This window comes from Channa argus, chromosome 5 (genome assembly GCF_033026475.1).
Source record: "Channa argus isolate prfri chromosome 5, Channa argus male v1.0, whole genome shotgun sequence".
NCBI classification, from domain to species: domain Eukaryota; kingdom Metazoa; phylum Chordata; class Actinopteri; order Anabantiformes; family Channidae; genus Channa; species Channa argus.
In genome coordinates, this window is record NC_090201.1 from 2,589,345 (window position 1) to 2,612,684 (window position 23,340).

Sequence of the window (23,340 nt, forward strand, 5' to 3'; positions counted from 1 at the left end):
CTTTTCTAAAAACACACAAAGCATTTGAGAAAAGTCTCTCTACCCCCCTTCAAACAATCTAGCGTCCAGTACAATAAATAAAGAATACTGAAAATGGACACAATGCAAATCCTGACAGGGAGATTTCACTGCTGCAGCTTTAATACACAGCAGGTTATTATGATTGTAAGAATATGACGTGTCATTTCTATTCAGTTTTTCAATGAAGCGTTGCTTAATTGTTAAAGTTACATTGTGTAACATTTCACACATTTTTTTTTATATGTGAACTGAAAGAAATGTATTAAAGCAGGCCAGAAATCTACCATTTCAACATGTCATGTACTGGGGCTGTATGTAATACAACAATACTATTGGTCATCATACATTATACAGCCTACAAGATATGGTGATACTTAATAATAATATTCTATTTACAGTACCAGCAATTATTATGAACCTGTTTTCAAATAAACTTTCATTTCAAAGGCCAATGTTCAATGTGCTGTCATTTCAGGAACTCCATTAAATTATACTTACTGGTAATCAAAGGATCCATCCTGGTCTTTGTGATCCACTGGGTCCAAAGGGAGATCTTTTTTATCGCGTACTGAGGAGAAAACAACAAAAGTAACGTTTTTCCCACATTTTGGTAAAGGTTGCACTCGTGTTTTGAACATATGATTTACGTCAACTCATTTTTAGAAGCCTGTTTTAGTAGCAGCTGCACAACATTGCTTTGGGTTTGTAGAAGGTGTCAGTGCTTCAGTTATTACTGTAACATGTTATTCCCAGGTTAAAGGCTTCTTATTAGGTTTCTGTTAGGCCTTATTTGTCTTAGTTCATCGCCGGGTGTTAGCTCGCAATTTTCACCTCATCACAGATCTGCACCTACCTAGAAATTTTGCAAAGCCAGTCAGGCAACCAGCACCTAGACATTATAGAAACTGTAGAACATTAACATGACTCGAATTTCTCTTGTTCTAAACTAGGAAGTTATAGCATTGTTTAAACAGTGCATATGTTTCATTTTAATAATATTTTCTCTTAGGCAGGAAATACGATAATAATAAAACTGCGGTATTAGATAAAAATATATACAACAAACAAGGCATTTAGACTCTGATGTGTCTTGAAACTGCATATCAACACCTGGTAAATAGTGACCAGTTGCTGGTTTTCTTTACCACTGAAATTTCATGTAGTTTCACTTTTCCTGTGCCAGCTGGTGAAAAACAGATAGTGACATTTTAAATTTCGGTCTGTTCTTTTTTTCTCCTCGGCATCCACACGTTTCTGCAGTTAGTGCTGATGCTCTAAAGGCCCTAACTCATACTTCAAACACAGAATAAAAACAACTTTGTTTAAGAAACAGAAGATGATATGCAGCTAAGCTTCGAGGACTTTGTCCAGGATCAGTTAGTCAGCTGTGTATTTATTCGCTCCCCTTTTTTCCAATTTGCTACTGTTAATAATGTCAATTTAACCATGACCATGAAATTTTAAGCGAGATAATAAATCAGCGTCTTCAAGTCAATGTGATAATGAGAAACTGAAGGTAGAAGTGGAAATTTGCAGATACAGCCAGTATTCACACTATGCTACAACTACAACATCCATTTCATATTGCTAAATTATCCAGGAGACTGTGTTTATGTGATGCAAATCATTAGGCTCATTTTCTCTTAGGAACCAGAGGCTCCGTTCTATGAATGCCACCCCGATCCTGGCAGATGCCAGATGGTTGTGTGTCAGTCCCGTCATGGAGATCTTACCTGGATATTTCCCCCCGCGGCTCCTCTTGATGAAGCAGACAATGAGCAGAATCAGTATGATGAGGGCAATGGCACACATCAAGCCGATGAACCAGCCCTGAGTGGCAATGTCTACCTGGTCTATGTAGGCTGGAGACATGCACAAAACACACACAAGCACACACAGGGTGGGGCAAAAGGAGAGAGAGAAAAGTGGACACATTGAGTTGTTTTCTGGACCACAATGATTCTGTTCGAGTTCCACAGCCCTGCTTAGAGCTCAACAACTCCAATCCCAGCATCTTATTTATTTCCATCCCAAAGCTCCTATCCATGATGATGCTGTACAAAAGGATCCCACGACTGTAAGGTGTGTGTCTTCTTTTCTGTGACAGAAGTGAGTGAACTTTGATCTTAAATGTGTGGAGAAGAGTAAGAGGTCTGTGATGTGAGGTTAGTTATTAGTTTTCGTACGTCAAAAGGTTTCCAGACAACCGGAAAGAATACAATTTGTTGGACAGTTGCCACAAATTCTTACTAAGTAGTAGAACTAATTTGAGGTATTTTCAGCAACGACATCTAAAAGGTCATAGAAGAGATTTTAATCAAAGCCGTAGTTTCAACTCAAAACCATCTTACATCCCATATCAGACAAACAATAAGATATCACTTTCTGAATAGTAGCAGTTAAGGGGGAAACCTACTGAAGCAGTTTTTTTAACCTACAGTAAGACAATCATGCAACAGGTCAGGTTAGCATTAGCTGTTTCAATAGCCAAGTTAGCAAAACGGCAACGTAACAGCGTGAAATACATGTCCTCCTATGGGCCTTTATACACACAGATTTGGTTAAAGTGCAACTTCACCAATTTTCAACTTGCTCCCAGTGGCTTTAGTTTAGGGTGTAAATATACAACATTGCTTTTAATCTTCTCTCGGACTTCCAAATATTAAAATATCGCTCTTTTTCTGGCTGAAAAAATGCCTCCAGATGGCATCGCTTTGAGGAACCTTCAGTTGGGATCATGTCATCTCGTTGCTCACACTACGAAGGTTGTGATCATGGTCAACCTGCTTTGCCTCCAGAAATGGAGATGACCTTATCTGAACTCCTAATGATGTAAAACTCCTCCGAGTGACGTTGTCCGGAGGCATTTTTCAGCCATAAGAGGAGAAATATTTTAAAATAGGGTAGTCACAGAGACGTTTAAAAGCATTATTGCACATTTACACCCAAAACCAAAGCTATGGGGGCGAGATAAAAACTGGTGAAGTTGCCCTTTAACGATGAGTTCTTGTCCATTATAATCTCAAAACTGTTTTACACACACATAGGCAGGTGCTGTGCCAATATCACTACAAGCTTCCTTCATGAATGATAGATACTGCTCATTATGTCCATATACAAATGTCTTATTCTATTTGAGTTGATGTTGCCCTCAGAACAACATTCATCTTATTGAAAACAAACCGTAATAACCCACCCAGCTATAATTGAGTTACTGTAGATACTAGCACGGACTTGCACTAAGAGTAGTCCACCTGGTGACCGGAAGTCCAGTTCCACCTGGCCAGGTGTGGTCTCACCTGGTTTGGTCTTAAAGGTGACAGATTTGCTGCTGACGCTGTTGAGCTCATGGGAGTAAACCCTCAGATGGTACTTGGCACCTGCGATCAGATCCGCCACAGTAATGGGAGGCTGTTGTTTCACCGGTACAACTTTCACCGTCTTGTCGCCTTGGAGACACAAGAAAGGGGCCAATCACACTCTAGGGGGTGTGGCCTTTGTTCCACTTTAGCAGCTGTGCGTACTAGCAAAGATCACAGCATCACCATGCTTTGCAGGGTTACTGGAGCAAATTGAGACTGATAACAATGCAGTGCCAATCCCAGTGACAAAGATCCATGTAAGTCTTTACATATAGAAGCACACACTTCTCAAAGCAGGAGTTGGAGACGACATTTCCTCTCAAAGATGTTGCAAAACATAAGTGGCGGCAAAACATTGTTTGTCTCAATTATTCGCAGGCCCACACAAATCTCCATGAGGTCAAAGCAACCAAAACAAAAATGAAGAAAAAAAAAAAAACAACAGCCACAACAACCTGTATCTTTCCAGAGTAAAGATGCGCCAGTCATGACATGGCCAAGCTATGAGCATGACTCTTAGGTGAAAGTGTGAGGAGAAGGCAGCACATGACGGTGACATCGTGCACCATGCTATCAACCACTTGACAACACTAATCATCCAAAGGATTTCATTCCAGAGCCATGCTGTGTGCTCCCAGTATTCAACCCAGCCAAACCCAACGTCTTCTGCAGAGACAGGAGACATGCCAGTCCATTTACATCATTTCATGAAGGTCCATAGAAATGGCCATGCTAAATTATAAGCATAATATGTACAGAAAGCTGTAAAGTTAATGCAAAGAAGATTCAAAAGCCATTTTGCTACAAAGACTCTAGAAATCCCGTCTTCTTTTCAGAACATTTACTTGATTTATATTGTTAAAAGATTGAACTACTGTTATTTGGAAAGTTTCTTTGCACAGCAACTGCAGTATTTTGCTTATGCCAACATGGCATCGCCGATGGATTTCCTAAGATTCATGTGAGAAAATCCCGTTCTCTCAATCTCTCATACAAATGCAGATTATATACTCAAATAGTAACATGTACATTTTAACTGCCACTGCAACACCGTACAAATATTGTTGTTATTCATTAATTACGTCCACTCACCTCTTTTGACTGCTGTTAAAATATTATCAGGATGTGTATGTACAGTGTCTATATGTTAGAACGTGCTTATAAACCTGTAAAATCACAAATAAGGATCTGTCTATAATATTATTAATATACTGTGTACTAAATGCATTACATGTATACTGCACATTCTGAAAAGCATTATATCTCCAAATTATATGATTGTGTATCTTCAAGAACTTACACACTGTTGCCCATAACGTTAGCATTAAAATACTTTTTACATCTTCTCATAGGATTATTTATTCTTGAGAGATAAAGGGTACAAAACTTTTATTGATCCATCTCCTCCAAACATATCACAGTGAAAATCAAACCACAATTAACCTTAGCAAAAAAGAAGAATGTTTCTAAAAACATAATGATTCCAACTTTATGGGCAACTTTGTATAATAACTATATATATATATATATATATATATATATATATATATATATATATATATATATATATATATATATATATATATATATATAGTTATATCTTTTCAGAGGTCAAACAACTTTGGTTACACTTGAGATTCAATTTATTAAACTCATGGCCTATAGTCCCTGCATGAAGCAGGTCATTTAAAGACATCAAGTTATGTGAGAGGAGGCTGGAATAACACCTTCATTGTTTTGCTTCTAGCACCCAATGCCCACTGTTTTCTCATTACTTTTTTCATGCCAGGTGTTTCCAGTTTCATTTCCCCATGCCGCCAAATATGCACATAAGGCTTCCTGTAACAGACATGCAGAAGCTCTAAAGACACAGCCAGGATGATGGGGGGGGGGAGAATGAAGGGAGGATGGTGGGAGGTTGGGGAGTGTCAGGGGCCTGCTCCCTGCCACTCTTTCTTAGTAGGGTTAGGGCTTGTGTCACAGCTTTCAGATATGACCTTGGAGAACAGGGGAAGGGTGGGAGGGTTGGAGAGCATTAGATCAGTCTCATCACCCCCTCTCCTCCATCTCACCAACCCTTTCTCTTTCTTAGCTCATTCAGACATCATTAAGAATTAAAACCCACCGCCCCTGTACATGAAAAATAAATTCTCCCCACTGTTGAACTGGTTAAAAAGCAATGACAAAGAGCCAAGTCTTGGACTATTCAATCTCAGCCAGGTCTGAGATTCCAGGAACGGAGAGGGGATGCGTTATATAAAGTCAGGTTTTACGAGACACATACAATCCAAAGCAAAAGCATGTAATTATGGACGCATAGATGATGACACAAATAAAAGGGAGACACTCAAGCAACTCAGAGAAAGAGCACCAAACAGCCCATTGACAGTGCTGGTCCAACAAAAGCCATCCAAAGCCAGGCAGTGTATTGAAAAGAAACCACAATAGTCTCCTGAACAGGAAGTTAGTAGGGACATAATGATATAGAATTAGTGCAAGAGACAAGAGAGAGACAGACAAAGACTGCGGTAATGGTACCTTCTGCATTTTTAACAAATTGAGACATCAACCTTTGATAAACCTTAAATCAAAGGGTGATTAAAAAAACAAAAGGCCAACTGAGTAGCAGCTGCTGCGACAGCTGACAGGTATCGCACAAGAGATACATGTGCTGTCAGACCTTTCATTTTAAAATTTGACACACATTTTTTTTTTTACTCATGTTGCTATACTTGCCTTTCTTTTACTTTATTCCATGCCGCTTCCTCTGGGTTTTAGTCTTAAAAAACGTGAGACTATTTTTTTTGCGAGCCTTGCATAAACGAGCTGTCCATAAAGATTGATTTTGGAATAACTAAGGTAGGCACAAGGACATGTTTCTTTAAAACCTTTTAGCAAGGCGTTTTAGGCAACATGAACCTTCTACTGGGGTGTAACTGAAGTCTACATGGAATAAATAAGACATTAATAATTTATTAAGAAGGCAACCGAAATGCTCTTGAGTATTTCTATTACTGGGGGCGTGTGATATAAAAAAAAAACCTGCAGCTACAAGGATAGATTTTCACTGGGGATACAGGGAAACATTGCTTAGCCAAAAATTACATTTCTGTCTAATCGGGATTTTTAGTAAATGAAAAAGAAACTCTACCGTATTCACGTAATGTGATTTGAGAAAGTGGGCTTGACTGCTGTAGAGGATCAAGTTCAGTCATTTCTCAAATCCCCAGCACTGACACTTTAGTTCCTGTGAAAAAGGTTGAACACATCTTTGTGTTGTGGCTAAATGCAAAGTAAAACATGCTCGTTAAAGCTGCTGCATTTCTGGTTGCGTTTTGTTTTGTGTGAATGTGTCTTGCACTTGGAACATGAACTAATAAATGACGATGATGGATTAACCACCCGTCAGCACAGTAACAGTGACTTTTAACCCTTATTTTTGTAATAATTGTTGTCCTGTCATAATTACTATAATAGGCATTGTTTAAAATAAATGTTTTCACAGTGAACTACTGTTACTTTTGCACTTTATGTAAAATGTAGATAAGCTGCTTGGTTTATTGAGTAAAATATGTAAAGTGGTAAAGTTGTGGCTGATTGTTGGAATAGCAGCATTAGACGGTTTCATATAGTCCTGAGAAGCAGTGGTGCAGGTTTAATGTTTGTGGTGGTTGAGGTCCCCACTTGCCCTGCTGTGCTAAATGGCCTCATGTTTAGTTTAATGTTTCGATTGTCTTAGTCTGATCATAGTATTATTTTAGTTTTGCTTAATCCCAATCTGAGTCCTGTCCGATTATGGTCCAGACTATGTCTCTATTTATGATGAAACAAAATTGTGGAATAAACTAAATTCTCGTGTAGTGTAAAAATTAATCGTATAAAAGCACCATCTGTACCAAACATGTCCTCTCTCTGCTATTAAGTTCTATCTTCTATCTTTATTCCAGTCTCTTTAAACTCAATGGTGTTTTTTGTAAGAAAAATCTAGTTTTAGCTTTTGAGAGCTCAATGTGGGCTTGATCTGGTTTCTTACTGTCCAGTGTGAACTCTAGCACAAACTCGCTGCTGCCGGCCGGGAAGTTGTGTCTCCAGCTGACGTTAGCGTAGTTACTGTTAGGCTCCACCGTCAGATTCCAGATCTCCCGCCCATGGGCCACTACACAAGGGAGGTGAGGGATGGGGGATGTGGGCAAAGGGTTAAAGGTCAGGGTCAAAGGGTTAAAGGTCAGGGACGAGGGGCAGAGAGGGCAAAGTTATGACAACCACACACAGGGCTTCACTTAGACCAATGCAAGCTGCTAGCACTAATGTAGTCTCCCCACAGGATTGATTTTGATCGTGGTTTCCACAAAACCAGAAGTAAACTAAATATGTTCAGGGACAGATAATTCACCGTAACATTCCTGTTAGTGTTTGCAACATTTAGTTGCAATGCTTATTTCTAGATTTCTAGATTCTAAAAAACCAAAGCAAATTGTGAACTCTGCAAATATCACAATATCCTAAAGTGCAAAGGGTTCAAAGGGTTCTCTCTATAAAATTTACCAAATATCCATTCAATTAAAAAGCAAACGTCCATTAATGAACAAAAAAACCAAGAAAAGTTGGTTTCTCTCTTCCTGACCAGGAAGGTTTTTAGGCTGCATCCCAATATTCTGAAGTAATCCCCCACTTTTTGTGCAGCAGGTACAGAACAGCCTATTGGAATACAGCCCTAATGTAGTCTCCTGTTGCGTCAGGTGGGAGAAGGCATCGTCATCTGATATAAAATAAAGTGTCAGTGACGTTGAACTAAAACACTTAAAAGACAGTGAAAACCACAGTGCGACAACAGCATGTACCCAACACATTCTGACCAGTACGCTTGGTGGGGACCAGCGCTGGAGCTCTTGTGGTGGTGGTTGCCTCTGTTGTGGTGGTGGTAGTAGTAGAAGGAGTAGCAGTAGTAGTAATAGTAGTAGTAGTTGTTGTTGTAGGTGTGGTAGTAGTAGAGGTACTAATGGTTGTAGGAGCGATGGTAGTAGGAGGAAGAGGAGCGAGAGGAGGAGGAGTGGGAGTAAAAGCTGAAGCCACAGAGGCGTTGGTAAGCTCAACTACAAGGAAGGAGGAGGGAGAGAACAGAGGATTAAAGACAAGGTAAGAAAAACGTCAAACACGTAGACACACACAGGAAAAAGTCAATGAAGCTCTGAGCTGATACAAATGTGGACGTCTCTACAAGCAGCACTCATCACCGTGCACATTGCGTGCGTGACTCTATAAATGATCAGTGTGTATCTGCTGTGTGGGATCCACACACACACCCTTAAATACCTAGATGTCACTGCCTCCAAGAGGACAAACGCTGATATTACAATGTATATTAAGAACCATTTCTTTATGGAGGATACATGTGAGTAGGCTCTATATTTTTTATAGTTCATTAAATAACTATTTTTTTAAATTTATTAAGTGTAACAATGCTGGTTGCATTATGTGAAATATATGATCCACCATTTGCCAGTTTGATGAATGGCCATCACTTGTGTGCTGAGCTGTATATTTGTTTTATACAATATTTCTTTCTCCACTGTTGCCTATGACTTGCTCATGAAAGATTTGTTGGATTCTCTCTGTTCATCTTTATAGTCTTGACTCCATTCTGTAAAGTGCCTTGAGATGACTTTGTTGTGAATTAGAGCTATAAAAATAAAGTTGAATTGAATTGAATTGAATATCTATCATGCTGGCAGCAGTTGTGTCAGTTACTGACAGACTAAAATGTTTCAGTAACAGTCTCAAAATTGCGAAATACTAAAAGCTAGAATTACATTTTTTTTCATGTGCTTAGTCTCTAAATACCATTGTTAAATTAGACAGGACCCAAATGAGGGTATAATCTGGCAAAATTCAGACTGTATTCTGTTTGTTCCTCAATGCTTGACAATATTTAACAATGATCTAAGATGTCTGGCTTCCTTATATGTTTTACTGGGAAGCATTGAAACACCTCAAAGTGTTTTCTTTTTTTCTTTTTTTTTACTTTTGTGACACTGGTTCTCCTTATGTCTGGAACATGCAGAACCTCTTACACTGATTCACACTTCAAATGTTGGTCACTCTTACTTACTTACTTACTGCTTACTACCTTGGCATTCAGGTCATCTCCAGTCAAGAATGGCCCCACTACTGATGCCCCCACCCCAAACATTTCTCCCATACAACAATCCTGAAACTTGAGCAGCATGTTTGTATCTTCAGGCTGGATGACAAGCATGCCCTCAAACCATGCAAAGGAAAAAAGAGAGTGGGACAAGAGGATGTAACAGCAGCATGGTCAAAGCAATTACAGCCCAGTGCAGTAGGCCGGATCATCGGAATTTTTCAATCCATCTTACCTGGAATCCCCCGAATGTCCCACTGACCCAGTGACCACAATGATGCATAAAGATGGCAGAGTGATATGACTTGTGAAAAAGCTCAGATGCAAGAAGATAAAGCCAGTGAGTGAGTAAGCAAGCCAACAAATGTTCTGTATGTTTGTCTTGTCCAGCATAGTCAAGTCACAACCAGTTCATCAAAATGCTCCCAACATGTTTACATTCTGATGCAAGCATCTCCTTCGATCCCAAACACACCCCAAGAACAGCAGCAGCATCATGACATTATATCTAGTGACTGAGGGAAAAACCCAAATCAATTACATTAGCTGCAACTCTTGTAGCAGACAGGAAGAGGCAGTGATGATGGGATAATGCACTGTGAAGGTGCATCATCGGGGGCTGGTTTAAAGTAAAATGTTACAAACAAAAACAAAGCACATGATGGAAGATTCTCCAGCAGCTGTCAGGGTAAAAGACCTCACTGTGAAGACTAACAGATAATATACCAATTTAGAATGACAAAAACTGTCACAGTATACAATTTGGGTTGTATTTCTGTAATACGTTTTTTTAATCTATGATGAACTCAGCTTATTCAATCCCTGACAGCACGCAGCCCCGGAAATGAGGTGAGGCACATGGACACATAAGAAAAGAATAAAAGACAGCACATGCAGCAGTTTGTGTCCACTAGGGGATTTGGAGGTTGTTTTTATTTTTATTTTTTTTTTTTGATAGGTGGTTACAGGGTTTGAAAGCCATCACTCACCCTGGTAAATGGGTATGTGGTGGTACAGGGGGGGGCATCTTGATAGGTACACGCTGGGTTACCTGCTTCCCTTTTGTCTTCTTTGGCTAAAAATCTATTTGAGTTGTTCGAATGTGATAGTGATTAGGTAAAAGTGGAACAGCACTCCTCTATGGACCTGCTATGGCAGCAGCACTGACCTACTGTGATATGATGCTTTTCAGAGTCCTAACAGAAACAGACAGGCATGGGGACCCTCAGAAAACAAACTGTAAACCCAACGTGAAGTCTCTTTGCAACACTGCTGACAAATAGTTTACATGCTGCGACATTGGTTCCTGATTTAGAAATAGTTTAGCCAAAGTGACCACTTTTTATTCCTCAGAGCCTCGTGACAGCATCACGGGATCTTAATCGGAGGATGGAGGTTGCTTAGTTGACATTATACATTGAAAAGCAGCTGCTTTGATTGTTAACTGTAACACAACATAACAATATGCTTATTTATAATATTAAGTAAATATTCACCGAATTTTTTTCCATCTGTTTTCCAAAACATGAGAGCTACGGGTTAAAAATATTAAAACCCAGTGAGGTTAAAACTGATGCAACAGCTCCCTCTGTTGCCTACTGGTGTGAACTGCATGGTGGTGCATGATGATATATGGTAAATCAGGGGTGTTGAACTTTAGACCTAGAGTGTCACAGCACTGCTTGTTTATCGCTGCACTGCCCAGTGCTGATTACCTGAATCAGCTGTTGATTCAATTAGAAGCTGGAAGATAACGGTTGGGCAGGTATATCTGGAAAACAATCATGGCTGGAGCCATCAAGGACTGGAGTTGGACACCCCTGGGCTAAATAAAGGTGGACAGCACTGCTGCTGCATGTTTAGATGGACAGATGCAGAGATAGACTGGTTGGGGAGGGTAGGGGGGAGGCAACAGGCTCTGCTTCTCATTTCCCATTACCTACACCTGTAGCATCAGTAAAGTGTTCTGCCAAAGAAAAGGACAAAATACAGGAGAGAAAGGTGTAAGACACAATAAGTGGAACAGAAGAAGGGTTGGAAAGTCAGTTCAACACTGTCTCACTTACCAATGATGGCGTTTTACCCTAAATACTTAAGATAATGGAACTGATAATGGTTATAATGGAACCACTTTCTACTAAATTAATCTGTCCTGATGGAAACTGTTTCTAACAGGAAATCAGCACATCTGCTCTGCTGTGTGCACCACCTGCAGGGAGGTGTGGAGGAGATGAACTGGGGCTCACAGGGAAATTTCCTTGATACAAAAACCTAAAACTATCTGTATTGGCAGATGCCAACAGAGGTAAGTGAAACATTTCTTGCTAGTTTCAAAATCTATCAGGTCAAGGTGTTCTCTTACAGCAGTGCATTGCCTAAAATGTAATGTGTGACCAATGTGTGTGTCTCCACTGATAATGTCATCCATAAGAAAGAAAGACCTTCTATTCTTCTTCCATCTGATACCCTGACAAAGAAGCCTGTGTTCACTGAGGGGCAACAAGCCTCTCTCACTTTGGTCTCTTTTGCTCTCTCTAACTCGTCTGTCTCTCTTTCTCACACACACACACACGTTCCAGTGAGTCACCAAACCAGACTCAATGTAGGCACAGTATCAATCCAACCTAGTTCCCATGCAGAGAAAATGGATGGAAATTGTGTAATTGTAAAAGACACAAAGCAGCAAAGTAAATTGCTGCTTTGTGTCCAACTGTGCACAGTTAAACAAAAGAACACTAGATGCAATGAACAAGAATTCCACTTAGTGCAAAGTTACTCTTTTACCAAATTAACCTGTTTTGACTATTCCACGCACATTTGAGGCTTTGCAAGTTTGTTCAATTAGTAAGTGTCTCTGCTATCTCACTGTTATTGTCACTCAGCCTCCACTTCCGTACTGGTCACTACTGAAGAAAAGCATTTTGAAAAATGATTTTAAAAGGTATTTGTTGACAAATTTCATTCAGACAAGAGGAAACCATGAATTTGTTCGGGACTATTATTATACGTTGCTAATAAATGTAAGTATTTCCTACAGCAGGCTGGTGCGTGTGAAGATGGACATGTTGAAACGCTCACCTTCATTGAAGTGGGGGGACTCCTCAGCATACACCTCCCCTGCTCCCACCTGCGTAAGTGCTGACAGGTAGAACTTATAGCGAGTGGAGCGATCTGGCAGTTGCAGTGTGAAGTCTGTCTTGTTCGGAGGGAAAGTTTGAATCTGGGGTTGCACTGTACTGGAGCCATTGACTAAACACACACACACAGACACACACATTCAGCAATAAATGACGGGTTGGTACCAAAAACTTCACTGATGTTCTGGTTACACTTTGAGCTACTTCAAAGTATCTAGCTGTTCACACCTGAGCTGTACTTTTACAATGCAGTGGCTGATTAAAGACCCCCTTCATATTCATTCCCCCAAATAAGCAGTTTAAGACAACAGATCAAATACTTAGGTTAAGCTATGTACAACCTTATCTACACACGTCTGAATAAAAATGAGAAAGAGCAGCAAACACCATCATGAAGAACAAGTCTGTGTATAATGTACATTTTCCCAACTTTTCGGAAAATGGTTCGGAATATTTAGGTTCTGAGAAATCAGTGCAGCTCACCTGTTTGATATCTGAGCTGGTATCCAATTAGAATGCCATTAGGCTCCAGAGGTTTGTCCCAGTCCAAGTAGATGGTGTCAAATGTCCTCCGATTGATCCTGAAGAATCTTGGAGCATCAGGAACTACACACAATCCACCAAACAAACATTTACACAAACACTGTAACTAAAGAGGCGCCTTCACTTTGCATATCAAAGTTTTTTCATTCGCTTTCAGACTTTTGGACCCCATTGTATGTGTGTTTGTGACAACCCTGCCCGTACCCCCTTCCTTGGTGGTGAATTCCATCGTGTTGCTGGGTGGACCCTCAAAGCGGCTGTTGGCCACAACCATGAACATCTTGTATTTAGAGTAAGGCACCAGGTCAGTGAGAATGCCAGAAGGCTCAGCTGAGGTGCTGTAGAAACCCCTGGTTTTCTTTTCTTTGCTGACCACTAGTCCTGGAACCAGACTGGATTCACGCCAGTAATACAACTGGGATGGAGAAGGTGGAGAAAGGAGAGGAGGTAAAACAACAGAAATTGTCAGGAAGTGGCATGGAAAAAAGTTTTCTCATTAGAAAAATGCCGTCAGTCTCACTCTGTACTCCTTGAACTCTCCCTGGATAGAGTCTGGGTCCACAGGCTTCCACTGGATGTTTGCTTTGGTGCTGTCAACCTTTGATACCTGCACGTCAGTGGGAGCATCGGTGGGCTCTGAACATGAAAAGACAGAAGGGACACATCGAAAAATTTGATCCAGTCCAAGTTGGAACAACAACAAATTCACTAGTGGTTCTCTAGCTGCTAATAATAATAGTATTAATAATGACTCAAAAAAGACAAAGAAAATATCTGACAGTATTTGTCCAGTCAACATTCGTGTTGTCTTTCAAAGTAGGAAATTCAGTGTGGATCTACTTACTGTCCTCTCCAGAGTAGCCAATGACCACATTGGACTCGGGTCCTGCTCCAAACTCGTTTCTGGCCTGGATTTTGATCTCATAAGGCACATATGTTTCAGTGTTTTGGACAATATGTTTAGACTTCGCCGTGGTCACACTACTCCACTCCTCCTCCACATCGTTTCGTCTCCACCACACATTGTAGTGCAGGTTTGGGCCATTTCTCTCTAGATCAAGCAGAGGCTAGAGGACAAAAACTCTTCATGAATACACACTGAAAAGTAGATGTATAGTATAGTATTTAATAGTAATAGTATAGTATCAAACTAGTGTGAGAAGAATGTATTTCAAAGTTCACATTTTTACCGATTTCTAAAGTTAAAGGGTCATTTTCTTTTACTTGGTCTGAATGATTAACTTCTGTAATTTAAGGTAATGGAACTTATTTTATACACACATATTTGTGTGTCCAGTCACAGAAGTCATTAAATGTACAAGATGCCATTTGCACATCTCACCTCCCACGTGATCTCCATATTGTCCTTCTTGGAGCCCCAGCCTCGCAAACCTCGAGGAATGGCATCTGGGGCTAGTTTTAACATAACAAAATGCATTTAGATCAACTCCAAGGAACCCAACGTTTTCTGCAGAGTTTGATTCCAAAGCCAAAGAGCCACCACTTAATAAAGGTCACACCTATTCCTGACGGTTTTATTACATACATTAAACTTTTAAAATCATGTATTTGTAAAGCTAAATCGAAGAAACATGAGCATGTGGTGCCTCTCACCGGCTCCGCTGGTCTTATATCGGGGTGAGGGACGGCTGGGCTTACTCCGGCCCACAGAGTTGATGGCGATGACCCTAAACTGGTAGTTGACAAAGGGGGCGAGCTGCAGGATAACAGTGTTGAGGTCCCCAGGGTAAGTGGCCAGGTCCTGCCACCTGCCTGGCTCCCAGTGGTCCTCCTCAAACTGGACCAAGAACTCTGCAAAGAAGGTCGGAGAAAAGGTGAAGCACACTGAAAGTGAGGGTGGGGGGGGGGGCTGTCTGCGGGGATCTTGATGGGCTTCAACTGGTTTTCTAGGACGTCTAAGTCCTCTGGGTAATCTTCAGTTGTGGCTGTTCATCTCCTCTTAAATTTGTGTCCCTACTGCAAAAACCTTTTAAGTCTTCATACAAATGCTTCTTATAATTATTAGTTTATTAGTAATAGGCCCTGAAAACATTTTCCAACATGGACTAAATTATGTCATTTAAAAAAAGATCTAAATTCTTCAATATTTCTCTTTTTGCTTTCTTACATCATTAGTTTTGGTTTTTTTTTTTGGTCACCTGGCATTAATTTCACCTTTATAGCTCTCTTTTGCTTCCTGCACTGCATCCAGATACGATACATTAATACAGCTCAGAGTAGGCTTTGCATGAGAAATATTAAAAGATCTTCGTTACTCTTGCAGGGTGTTTAGACACGAGAGGTGATAGAGTAAAAGCATACAAGGAGTGTTTGTATACTGACCTGTGATGGGACTTCTGTGCTCTTTTCCAGGGATCCAAGTGAGGCGAACACTGCGGGCTGCTGGGTCCGACAAATCCAGATCCGTGGGAGGGTCTGGACGGTCTACAGAAAGACAGGAAAAGACATGACATTAGACATGGGAAAATAAACAAGTATGAACATGTTGCATGTTGGTAAAGTCTTGTCACTCATGCTGCGCAGTGTCATTCTCAGTTTAAAATCTACAGAAACAAATCTACAGATCTTACCCCATTTCACTGGTGATATTCTCAAATACACATACAACTGAGTTTCATTTGGCCTAACACACACTTGTAAATATCTAAAAAAATTGGATGTGAGATTTAATGACTTGACAGGATGGTGTGCGGTGCATGTATGTAAAATTCAATAAGTATTAACAACAGTCGCTCCTCTTAAATATATAGAACTATAGAAATATATTAAAACACACATTATACAGTGATTTAGCGGAGGCAAACGGTAAGACAAGAAGCAGACAATGAAATAAAAAAAATAAAGATTAGAGGAAAGAAAAGACGATCAATGATTTTGACTCAGTCATGTGTTACCTGGAGGCAAGGCACTAGAGAGTGAGGGATTGAGGGATGCTTCCTCTGTGGGGTGAGGTCAAGAACCAGGCAGTGGGTATAAAGATTAGAGTTTACAGGTTAGTCTACCTACTAACAAGGGACAAGCAAAGCTGTTAACATTTCATTTACAACACAGCAAATCAATGTGTTACTCAGCTCCAGTTTGAGACCAACCTGCAAGCATTGTTTCACATGGGACTGACTGTCACATGTCAAATCAATGGTCACAAAATACGCTCAAACGTAGCCATTAGAACACTTTATACACAGCACTAATGTATCTGTATACACTATATGCAAACTGCTGAATCATTAAGACCACATAGAATAAAGCTAAGCTACATGGAGGTAAGTAATTTGTAAAATGCATCAACAATAACACATGCATGATTTTCATTTAACTACATTGAGCTGTAATATCAAGGCAAAACTAAAGACGTTTGTTTACAGTCAGTTTCTAAAGTCTAAATCTGGGTCATTTGCTGTCCCTTTGGGCTTCAAAGAGATTTTTCATTTTTACATGCAACTTTTAGAGGAGGGCTACTGCAGCAACACAAAACGATTAAAACCAAACGCTTCGTAATAAATATTTCACACATTAATTTAGCTACTTCAAATGATACATTGGGTACAATTCCATCCTAATGTTGATGCACTGTGAGTGTACCTAACACAGTGAGGCGGGCTGAGGCTGAGTCCTGGTCTATCTCAGATTTAGCAGTGCAGGTATACGTTCCCTCGTCGCCTTCATTCACATTAGGGATGGTCAGCGACTCATCATCCTTCCTCAGCCTTGGAAACACACAGAAAAACAATTGGATGTTAATAATAATAATAACAATAATAGCTTTATTTATAGAAGCACTTATCAAACACAGTACAAAGTGCTGTACATTAAAAAGGAAAATAAATATGATTTAAATAAATAATATCCGGTTAAAATATTACCATCTGCACAACACAGCAGCACAGCTTTCTTGAAAGACTTCTTAATCTAAAATTCCACTCCATGGTAGAATGAAACACTTACTTGATAGCAAGACCACACTGTCCAATACAACAGTTGTATTTGAGAAACTTTGGTTCAATCTATTACTGTTTTGTTGATGAATAAACATACTGTGCTTACAACTGTAACTCTGTCACTGTGAAACGAGCAATTTTGCCAGATTACAATAAAAATGAAATGCAGCATGTAAATAAAATTGAAAATCTTTGAGAATCTTTGCCCATTCTGCTGGTTTGTGCCTGTAGAAACACAAGTCAAAGGTTTAATAGAGTCAATAATAAATTATTTTAGTAGTTATATAAAGGATGTATAAAGGATGTTTCCATTTAAAATCTTGATCTAGCGGTGGACCTTTGACCTTACACATCTATGAGAGGAGATGAGAGTTATTTACAAAGACCATCTTGTTGTGCCATTACCTCCATCCAAGAGAGAGAGGCTTGTCATCCTTGGTCCAGGCCACAGTTATGGCTAGACTGGGATCAGACTTCACCTTACAGTCAAAGCGAGCTGAGGAGCCCCTGATGGCTGAATGGTGCTCGGGGGCTCGAACTATACGTGTCGGCTCTGAGGTGGAGTAACAATAAAGATAAACACATACACACACGCTACATTAATGCACACATTTATCCAGGAAAATCTGTGGAAAGACTGTCAGATGATTGACACTGTAGAGTCTGACATAGTGGATGGTGAAGTCATAGTGGAGTAAATTTTATTAAAAGGTCCTTTTTATTTGATTTAAAGGTTGAATTTCTGTGCTAAAGAGGAAATGAGGCACTTTAATAAAAGGCACATGAGATTTGAATATAATCCAGCAAGACAGTAGGTTTGGCACAAGAAAAGAAAATCACTTCATTTCCCACAATATTCTGACTCGGGTAAACAACGAGACTTGTTGGAGCTGATTGCAGATTGAACATGATGTCGTGTTACGTGGTTACAGAATGACCGTATCACTACACCACAGTGTAATTACAGGTTTAAGTTACTTCTTTTGTTCACTGCAAACTTGGATGCTGGATCTTAACAGGACATTTAAGGTGAGTGCGGCAATGACAAAGTGTCTGACCTTTGACCTCCAGGCGGACCTGACTCTCAGCCTTTCCTAGAATGCTGCTGGCCACACATGTGTAGGTTCCCTCGTCTTCCGGTCGGGCCCGTTTGATTTCCAGGGTGCCGTTGATGTACACACGGTACTGACCACCGTCCAACCCACTGCCCTGTCCATTCTTAAACCTTCACACAGAGAAAACCCAAGAATACGGGTGAAAAAAACATGAAAATATTAAGCTATTATATTATACTGTTTCCAAAACCATTTTATTTTGATTGAAGTAAAAAAATAACATAAATCCAAACATATTCACCAGCGTAGCTCTGGCAGTGGGGAACCAAAGAAGGGACAATCCAGAAAGGTGCGGTTGTTCTCAATGACTTTGATCAGTTGGTTTTTAGGGCCCAGCATCCTTGGAGGCATGTCTACAGGCAGAGGGGCAGGGGTTACACCTTTACTACTTAGTCACTAACAAGGACTCTCGTTGCTTGTTTACTCTTGGGAAGATTGATACATCAGCTGTTACAGCAGAGACACTGTGCTGTTAAGTTACAACAGCGCTGGCAACACTAGACTCCAAATATTCACTGCACTACAAACTTAATCGGAATTACAAATATTTTATGCTTGGCGACCAAAACTTGATGTTCCAAATTCTAGAAGACTATTGTGTACACTTTAGAGAATTAACACCAGCTGATGAGCAAAGGTAAGTCATGCAAAGAGATGAAACCCAAAGACAATGTGACTGCTCTGTTGACATTCTACAACTTTCCCACTCTGTGCCTCACCGAGAACATTGACGAAGGCGTTGGCCAGCAGGTAGCCGTGCTGGTTGGAGGCATTGCACTGATAGACAGCGCTGCTTCCCATCTGCACTGAGCGGAAGATGATAGTGTCACCCAGCACTTGTCTGCTAGGGTTAGGGGGGGCACCTGTAGACAGGAGAGAGACACTGTATGAAACTTACCATCATAACTAGGTAATCACAGACAGACAAGCAGGCAAGCAAGAAAGAAAAGAAAGATCTACAGCTCTACGTACTGTCGATGGGCAGCCCATTGATCATCCACTGAATGTTAGGTTTAGGGTTTCCGTTGGCCCGACACACCAGGCGCCCATTCTCATCCGGGGATAGCACCAGGTCTGTAGGCTTGTCCAACCAAAAAGGAGCCGCTGTTTACCACAGAAGGTCAGGTTAGCATTGTGGACTCTCTCTCAAGATATGTGAATAAAAACACATTAATTTTAACCTCTTCACCTTTAACCTGAACGAAGATGGTGTGGCGTATGCTCCCTAACTGACTGTTGGCCATGCATAAATACTCCCCAGCATCCTCCTCTGACACACTAATAATCTTCAGGGTCTTGTTGTAGTTCTCAAGCTTCACCTTCTCGCCTGGCAGATCCCCACCCTTCTTAAACCACTTGACGGTAGGCGTTGGACTGTCGGAGAGTCGAGAAACAAGCGTGGGTCTGGTGTAAGTGACACTACATCTCATTCCTCTGTACTGTATGTGCCATCACAACTGAGCTAATGTTTTAGAAAAAAAAAAGTTTGAAAAATCCTCCTGTTATCCTGAAAAACTGATCTTTTGGATAATTGCACTGAGACTATTAATTACAACTATTTTCTTCTCATCTTTTGCTGTGTCAATGTGTGTGTGGGTGTGTGAGTGAGGAATGGCTCACAGTCCAGCAGCGATACACTCGAGCAACAGCTCCTCCCCTCGAAGCACCATTTTGGAGCTCTCACTCCCTGACGGTGAAAGGAAGGTTGGCGTGGATTCAGCTACTTTACGGCCTGCAGACAAGGGATGAGGTGGGGTTAATACACGCAGACACGTATTCACAATATAATCCAAAAACACTAGTTATGTCGTTATGCAGTATATTAGTAGCATGACTCACTTCCTACAAGAAGCTTAATAGGCTCTTTGAGAGCAACACTACATAAATCTAATACTATTATGCTGATCACTTCCTTATTACTGTGTTCAATCTCCTCCTGGTTTTGGCTTTGTCTGCAGCCTGTGGTGAGGCCAGCACAGCCTGTACACAGGTATCACACCCTCTGGCTTGTTTCACAGGAAGGCATTAAGTGATGCAGGAACAACAACAGGGACATTGATCTTGCTCTACATTTGCCAGGGGTCCAGACATGGCAAAGATTGTCTTTACGAGTTTAAATAAAGCAGCTGGGTCAGACTGGCCCGGTTTTCTGCCTCAATGGGATTATAGGTTAACATCAGACTGAAGCAGTGTATGTTTGAGGTCATTCAGTTAAACCTTCCCACAGGGCTTGGCAAAAGCCAACATTTGAATGGCCGCCCTGCCAAAAGTCGACCCCTTACAACAGAACCTCAGTGTTGTTTGGAGAGCTTTTTGATTGCACAGTCTTTTATGACCCACGGGAAAGAAAGAGGGATGATAATGGCCATTTACCAGATCAGTATAGTGTCAGCTTTTCTTCAGGTAGTTTAAAAAAATGTAGACAATTAAGTCGGGTCAGGAAATCAAGCTGAAATGTGAGCAGACTACCAAGTGCAGTCTTTGTCTGCAACACTACAACAGCCACATGCATGTGGCATTTTAATTAGGCAAGGTGACTGGAAAGTCCCCATGTCTTAATTTCTCCTTTCTATTCTATATTTAGGCCTATTATTAAAAAAAAAATTAACTTCTTGAGAACCAGTATTATTTATGTTTTTCCAAGTTAATGAATTTAAAATCGCAGCAATTTTCCTTCTTTACTTTTCCCCCTCATTCTTAAACTGAGAGTGGAACAACTTTCAGCGTTTCCCTGCCACTCACAGTTACTGGCAAATCAACTTACCACAGGGCTTAAACTAGAACGTCAAAGGGTTTCATGTTTTAAATATTGACCATCTAAAACACGTTAACCTGTAATCTTTACCTGCTGTTTCTAGAATAATACAGCTCACTTTTCTTCAGGCAGGCTCACTATTTCTGACCACAAAAAATCGCTGCATATATAGTACAGACTCACTTAGACTTCATGACATTATTTAGGGTTGTAAACAGCGTATTTCCACTCTGCTCCAATCTTAATACAAATGCTGTTAACCCTTAGGACACCAAATCCAGTCAGTGACGAGCTACAGCCTGCTGAGAAGTGTGCAAGATTAAATTAGCAATAGCCTCCTTTGTGATGCAGATCTGTATGGGATTAAAGCATCTGTTGGCAGTTAGGTCACTCGGTGGCTGGCAAACAGACAGGATTTGGTGAAGAGGCTCTGGTATTGTCAAGTGTTGAGGGGAAAAAAGAAAAAAAAAAACAATGACAAGAGGAAAAACACACAGAATAGAAAGGCACTGAGGGTTAGTGGTGACAAATGTCAAAGAGCTTGTGTACACAATCACTATAGTGGGTAACTACAATGATGCAGGGAGCTCCCTGGAAACATGGCAAAGAGCCTGCTGATGATGCCTCACAGCCCTAGACCTCCTTCCATCCTTCCACAAAGCAGACCGAGGTGTGGATCCGTGTGCGTTCACATGACATTAGTGGTGAAGTAGTAGCACGGGTGCACGACTAAGTGAACATTTGCACAGTTCGCACAGCTGCTCCAGTCGTACGTCACTCTCCTACACTGATGTGTATGAGAGCAGAAGTAAAACCTTATTTAAATACATATACGGCTATTAATGATCACAGCATGATACCAGACTGAATATTCATCACGTGACCTAATCCTCATCTGTGCTGGAGCATCATTCATGCTTCAGTCCAATTGGGTGTCTGAGTTGCCAGTCTGGCCCATCACGGGGAACATCATCTCCCTCTGGGACATATTCCATCTACCCATTGGCTGCACTGTAACCTCACTCACCCCCACACGAGGCACATTCAATAGGCATATGATATAATGAATATAGAGATGAAATTCTCTTTTTGCACAATGCCTAAATTAGGCTAATGTTTTCTGTAATTGCTGTATATTGACACTGACAGATTATAGACTAAATAAGATGGACACTTATTTCTGCTGTGTATATTAGACTATTAGGCGACTTGGATTAGATTTTTACTGGGAGTCACATCTGGTGTAATGGGTCATCTTCCTCTGTCACTAATGTTGAATACATTCTGGTTTTATTAGTTCCATGTGTAATGAACAGCTGACCAACACTACACTTTATTAGAAGATCTGTTTGCGCTGCAGCGTTTTTCCTATGATGTCATTTAATTGATGGTGTCGGTTATATTTTATACAAACGTTGTGTTTCATTCGGAAATAGGCTCGAAAAAAGAGGCCAGACCAGTCAATACTTTTGACATTTGCATTTGAGGAATTTCGTCTGCTGCAAAGTTAAATTTCTGGTTGGTTTCTTGTGTTTATGTGTGGTATCTCACACTGTCACATCTTCAAACCGCCTTCAACAGAAAACAAAGGCAACCTCAGCAAACAATATCCGAATGTAGCCCTGAGATAGCAGACACTATCCTGCTTTTAACCTCCACACTTTCCCAAGCCAAGGCTGCAACATGACCCAACCTTTTAGTACATACAATAATAGGCGAACGTCCCAGCGTTCAGCTCTGATTCTGTGCACATGAAGTTAATAGCTCAGTAGCAATTTATGTAGAGACTAATAGTGGAAAATTGATTTTGTGGCTTTTACAATCTATTATTTATTTTATTAATGAGGATGTAATGCTGTGTGACTTATAGCTGAGCTGAATGCAGTCACCAGTTAATGGAGCTCAGCAGCTTATAGCTCCTGATTCTTTATTATTTTCCTTTCACTACTACAAATTCACTATTTGTTTTTAATGGTTCACATTTGTTCCGTCTAATTGTTAGTCATCTGTCATTATACAAATAAGAGACTGAATGCCTGACTCTAAATTTGCTGCATCAGTACCATATAGGACATGGGAAAAATAATCTCCAAAAGATAAACATTACATCTTGATTTCCTAATCTTTCTTCCTTCTACAATTTAAAAATAGCTAATATTGAGAGATTCAGTTCAAAAGTATAGAAAAAAAAAACACCTTTGACTTAATCTCACTTTTCAACATAAGACCACATATTGACTGTTACAACTGCAGACAGAAGTTAGGAGGTTGTGTTAGCATGTAGTCTGAGATCAGTGGACAGCTTG

The 23,340-nt window shown here is 40.4% G+C and overlaps 1 protein-coding gene across 36 annotated transcripts in view; it reads right to left on the reverse strand.

Annotated features, from left to right (window-relative positions):
- nfasca (neurofascin homolog (chicken) a) overlaps nt 1–23,340 on the reverse strand; it is a 117,595-nt gene that overhangs the window by 14,421 nt on the left and 79,834 nt on the right. For 14 of the 36 annotated variants that reach the window (XM_067503791.1, XM_067503788.1, XM_067503783.1 and 11 more), the window contains 24 exons: nt 19,900–20,011; nt 19,469–19,653; nt 19,252–19,383; nt 18,999–19,142; nt 18,521–18,632; nt 18,223–18,389; nt 17,570–17,717; nt 16,809–16,933; nt 16,121–16,165; nt 15,549–15,650; nt 14,820–15,017; nt 14,548–14,618; nt 14,050–14,272; nt 13,726–13,841; nt 13,410–13,620; nt 13,146–13,268; nt 12,604–12,774; nt 11,465–11,491; nt 8,225–8,476; nt 7,417–7,539; nt 3,321–3,470; nt 1,755–1,883; nt 875–910; nt 520–589 (listed from right to left, as the gene is read on the reverse strand). In XM_067503791.1, coding sequence (XP_067359892.1) covers nt 520–589; nt 875–910; nt 1,755–1,883; nt 3,321–3,470; nt 7,417–7,539; nt 8,225–8,476; nt 11,465–11,491; nt 12,604–12,774; nt 13,146–13,268; nt 13,410–13,620; nt 13,726–13,841; nt 14,050–14,272; nt 14,548–14,618; nt 14,820–15,017; nt 15,549–15,650; nt 16,121–16,165; nt 16,809–16,933; nt 17,570–17,717; nt 18,223–18,389; nt 18,521–18,632; nt 18,999–19,142; nt 19,252–19,383; nt 19,469–19,653; nt 19,900–20,011 — 3,172 coding nt within the window. Of the gene's footprint in view, nt 1–519; nt 590–874; nt 927–1,754; nt 1,884–3,320; nt 3,471–7,416; nt 7,540–8,224; nt 8,477–11,464; nt 11,492–12,603; nt 12,775–13,145; nt 13,269–13,409; nt 13,621–13,725; nt 13,842–14,049; nt 14,273–14,547; nt 14,619–14,819; nt 15,018–15,548; nt 15,651–16,120; nt 16,166–16,808; nt 16,934–17,569; nt 17,718–18,222; nt 18,390–18,520; nt 18,633–18,998; nt 19,143–19,251; nt 19,384–19,468; nt 19,654–19,899; nt 20,012–23,340 lie in introns of all 36 variants that reach the window. The other 22 variants (XM_067503793.1, XM_067503815.1, XM_067503811.1 and 19 more) reach the window with 12 other exon arrangements.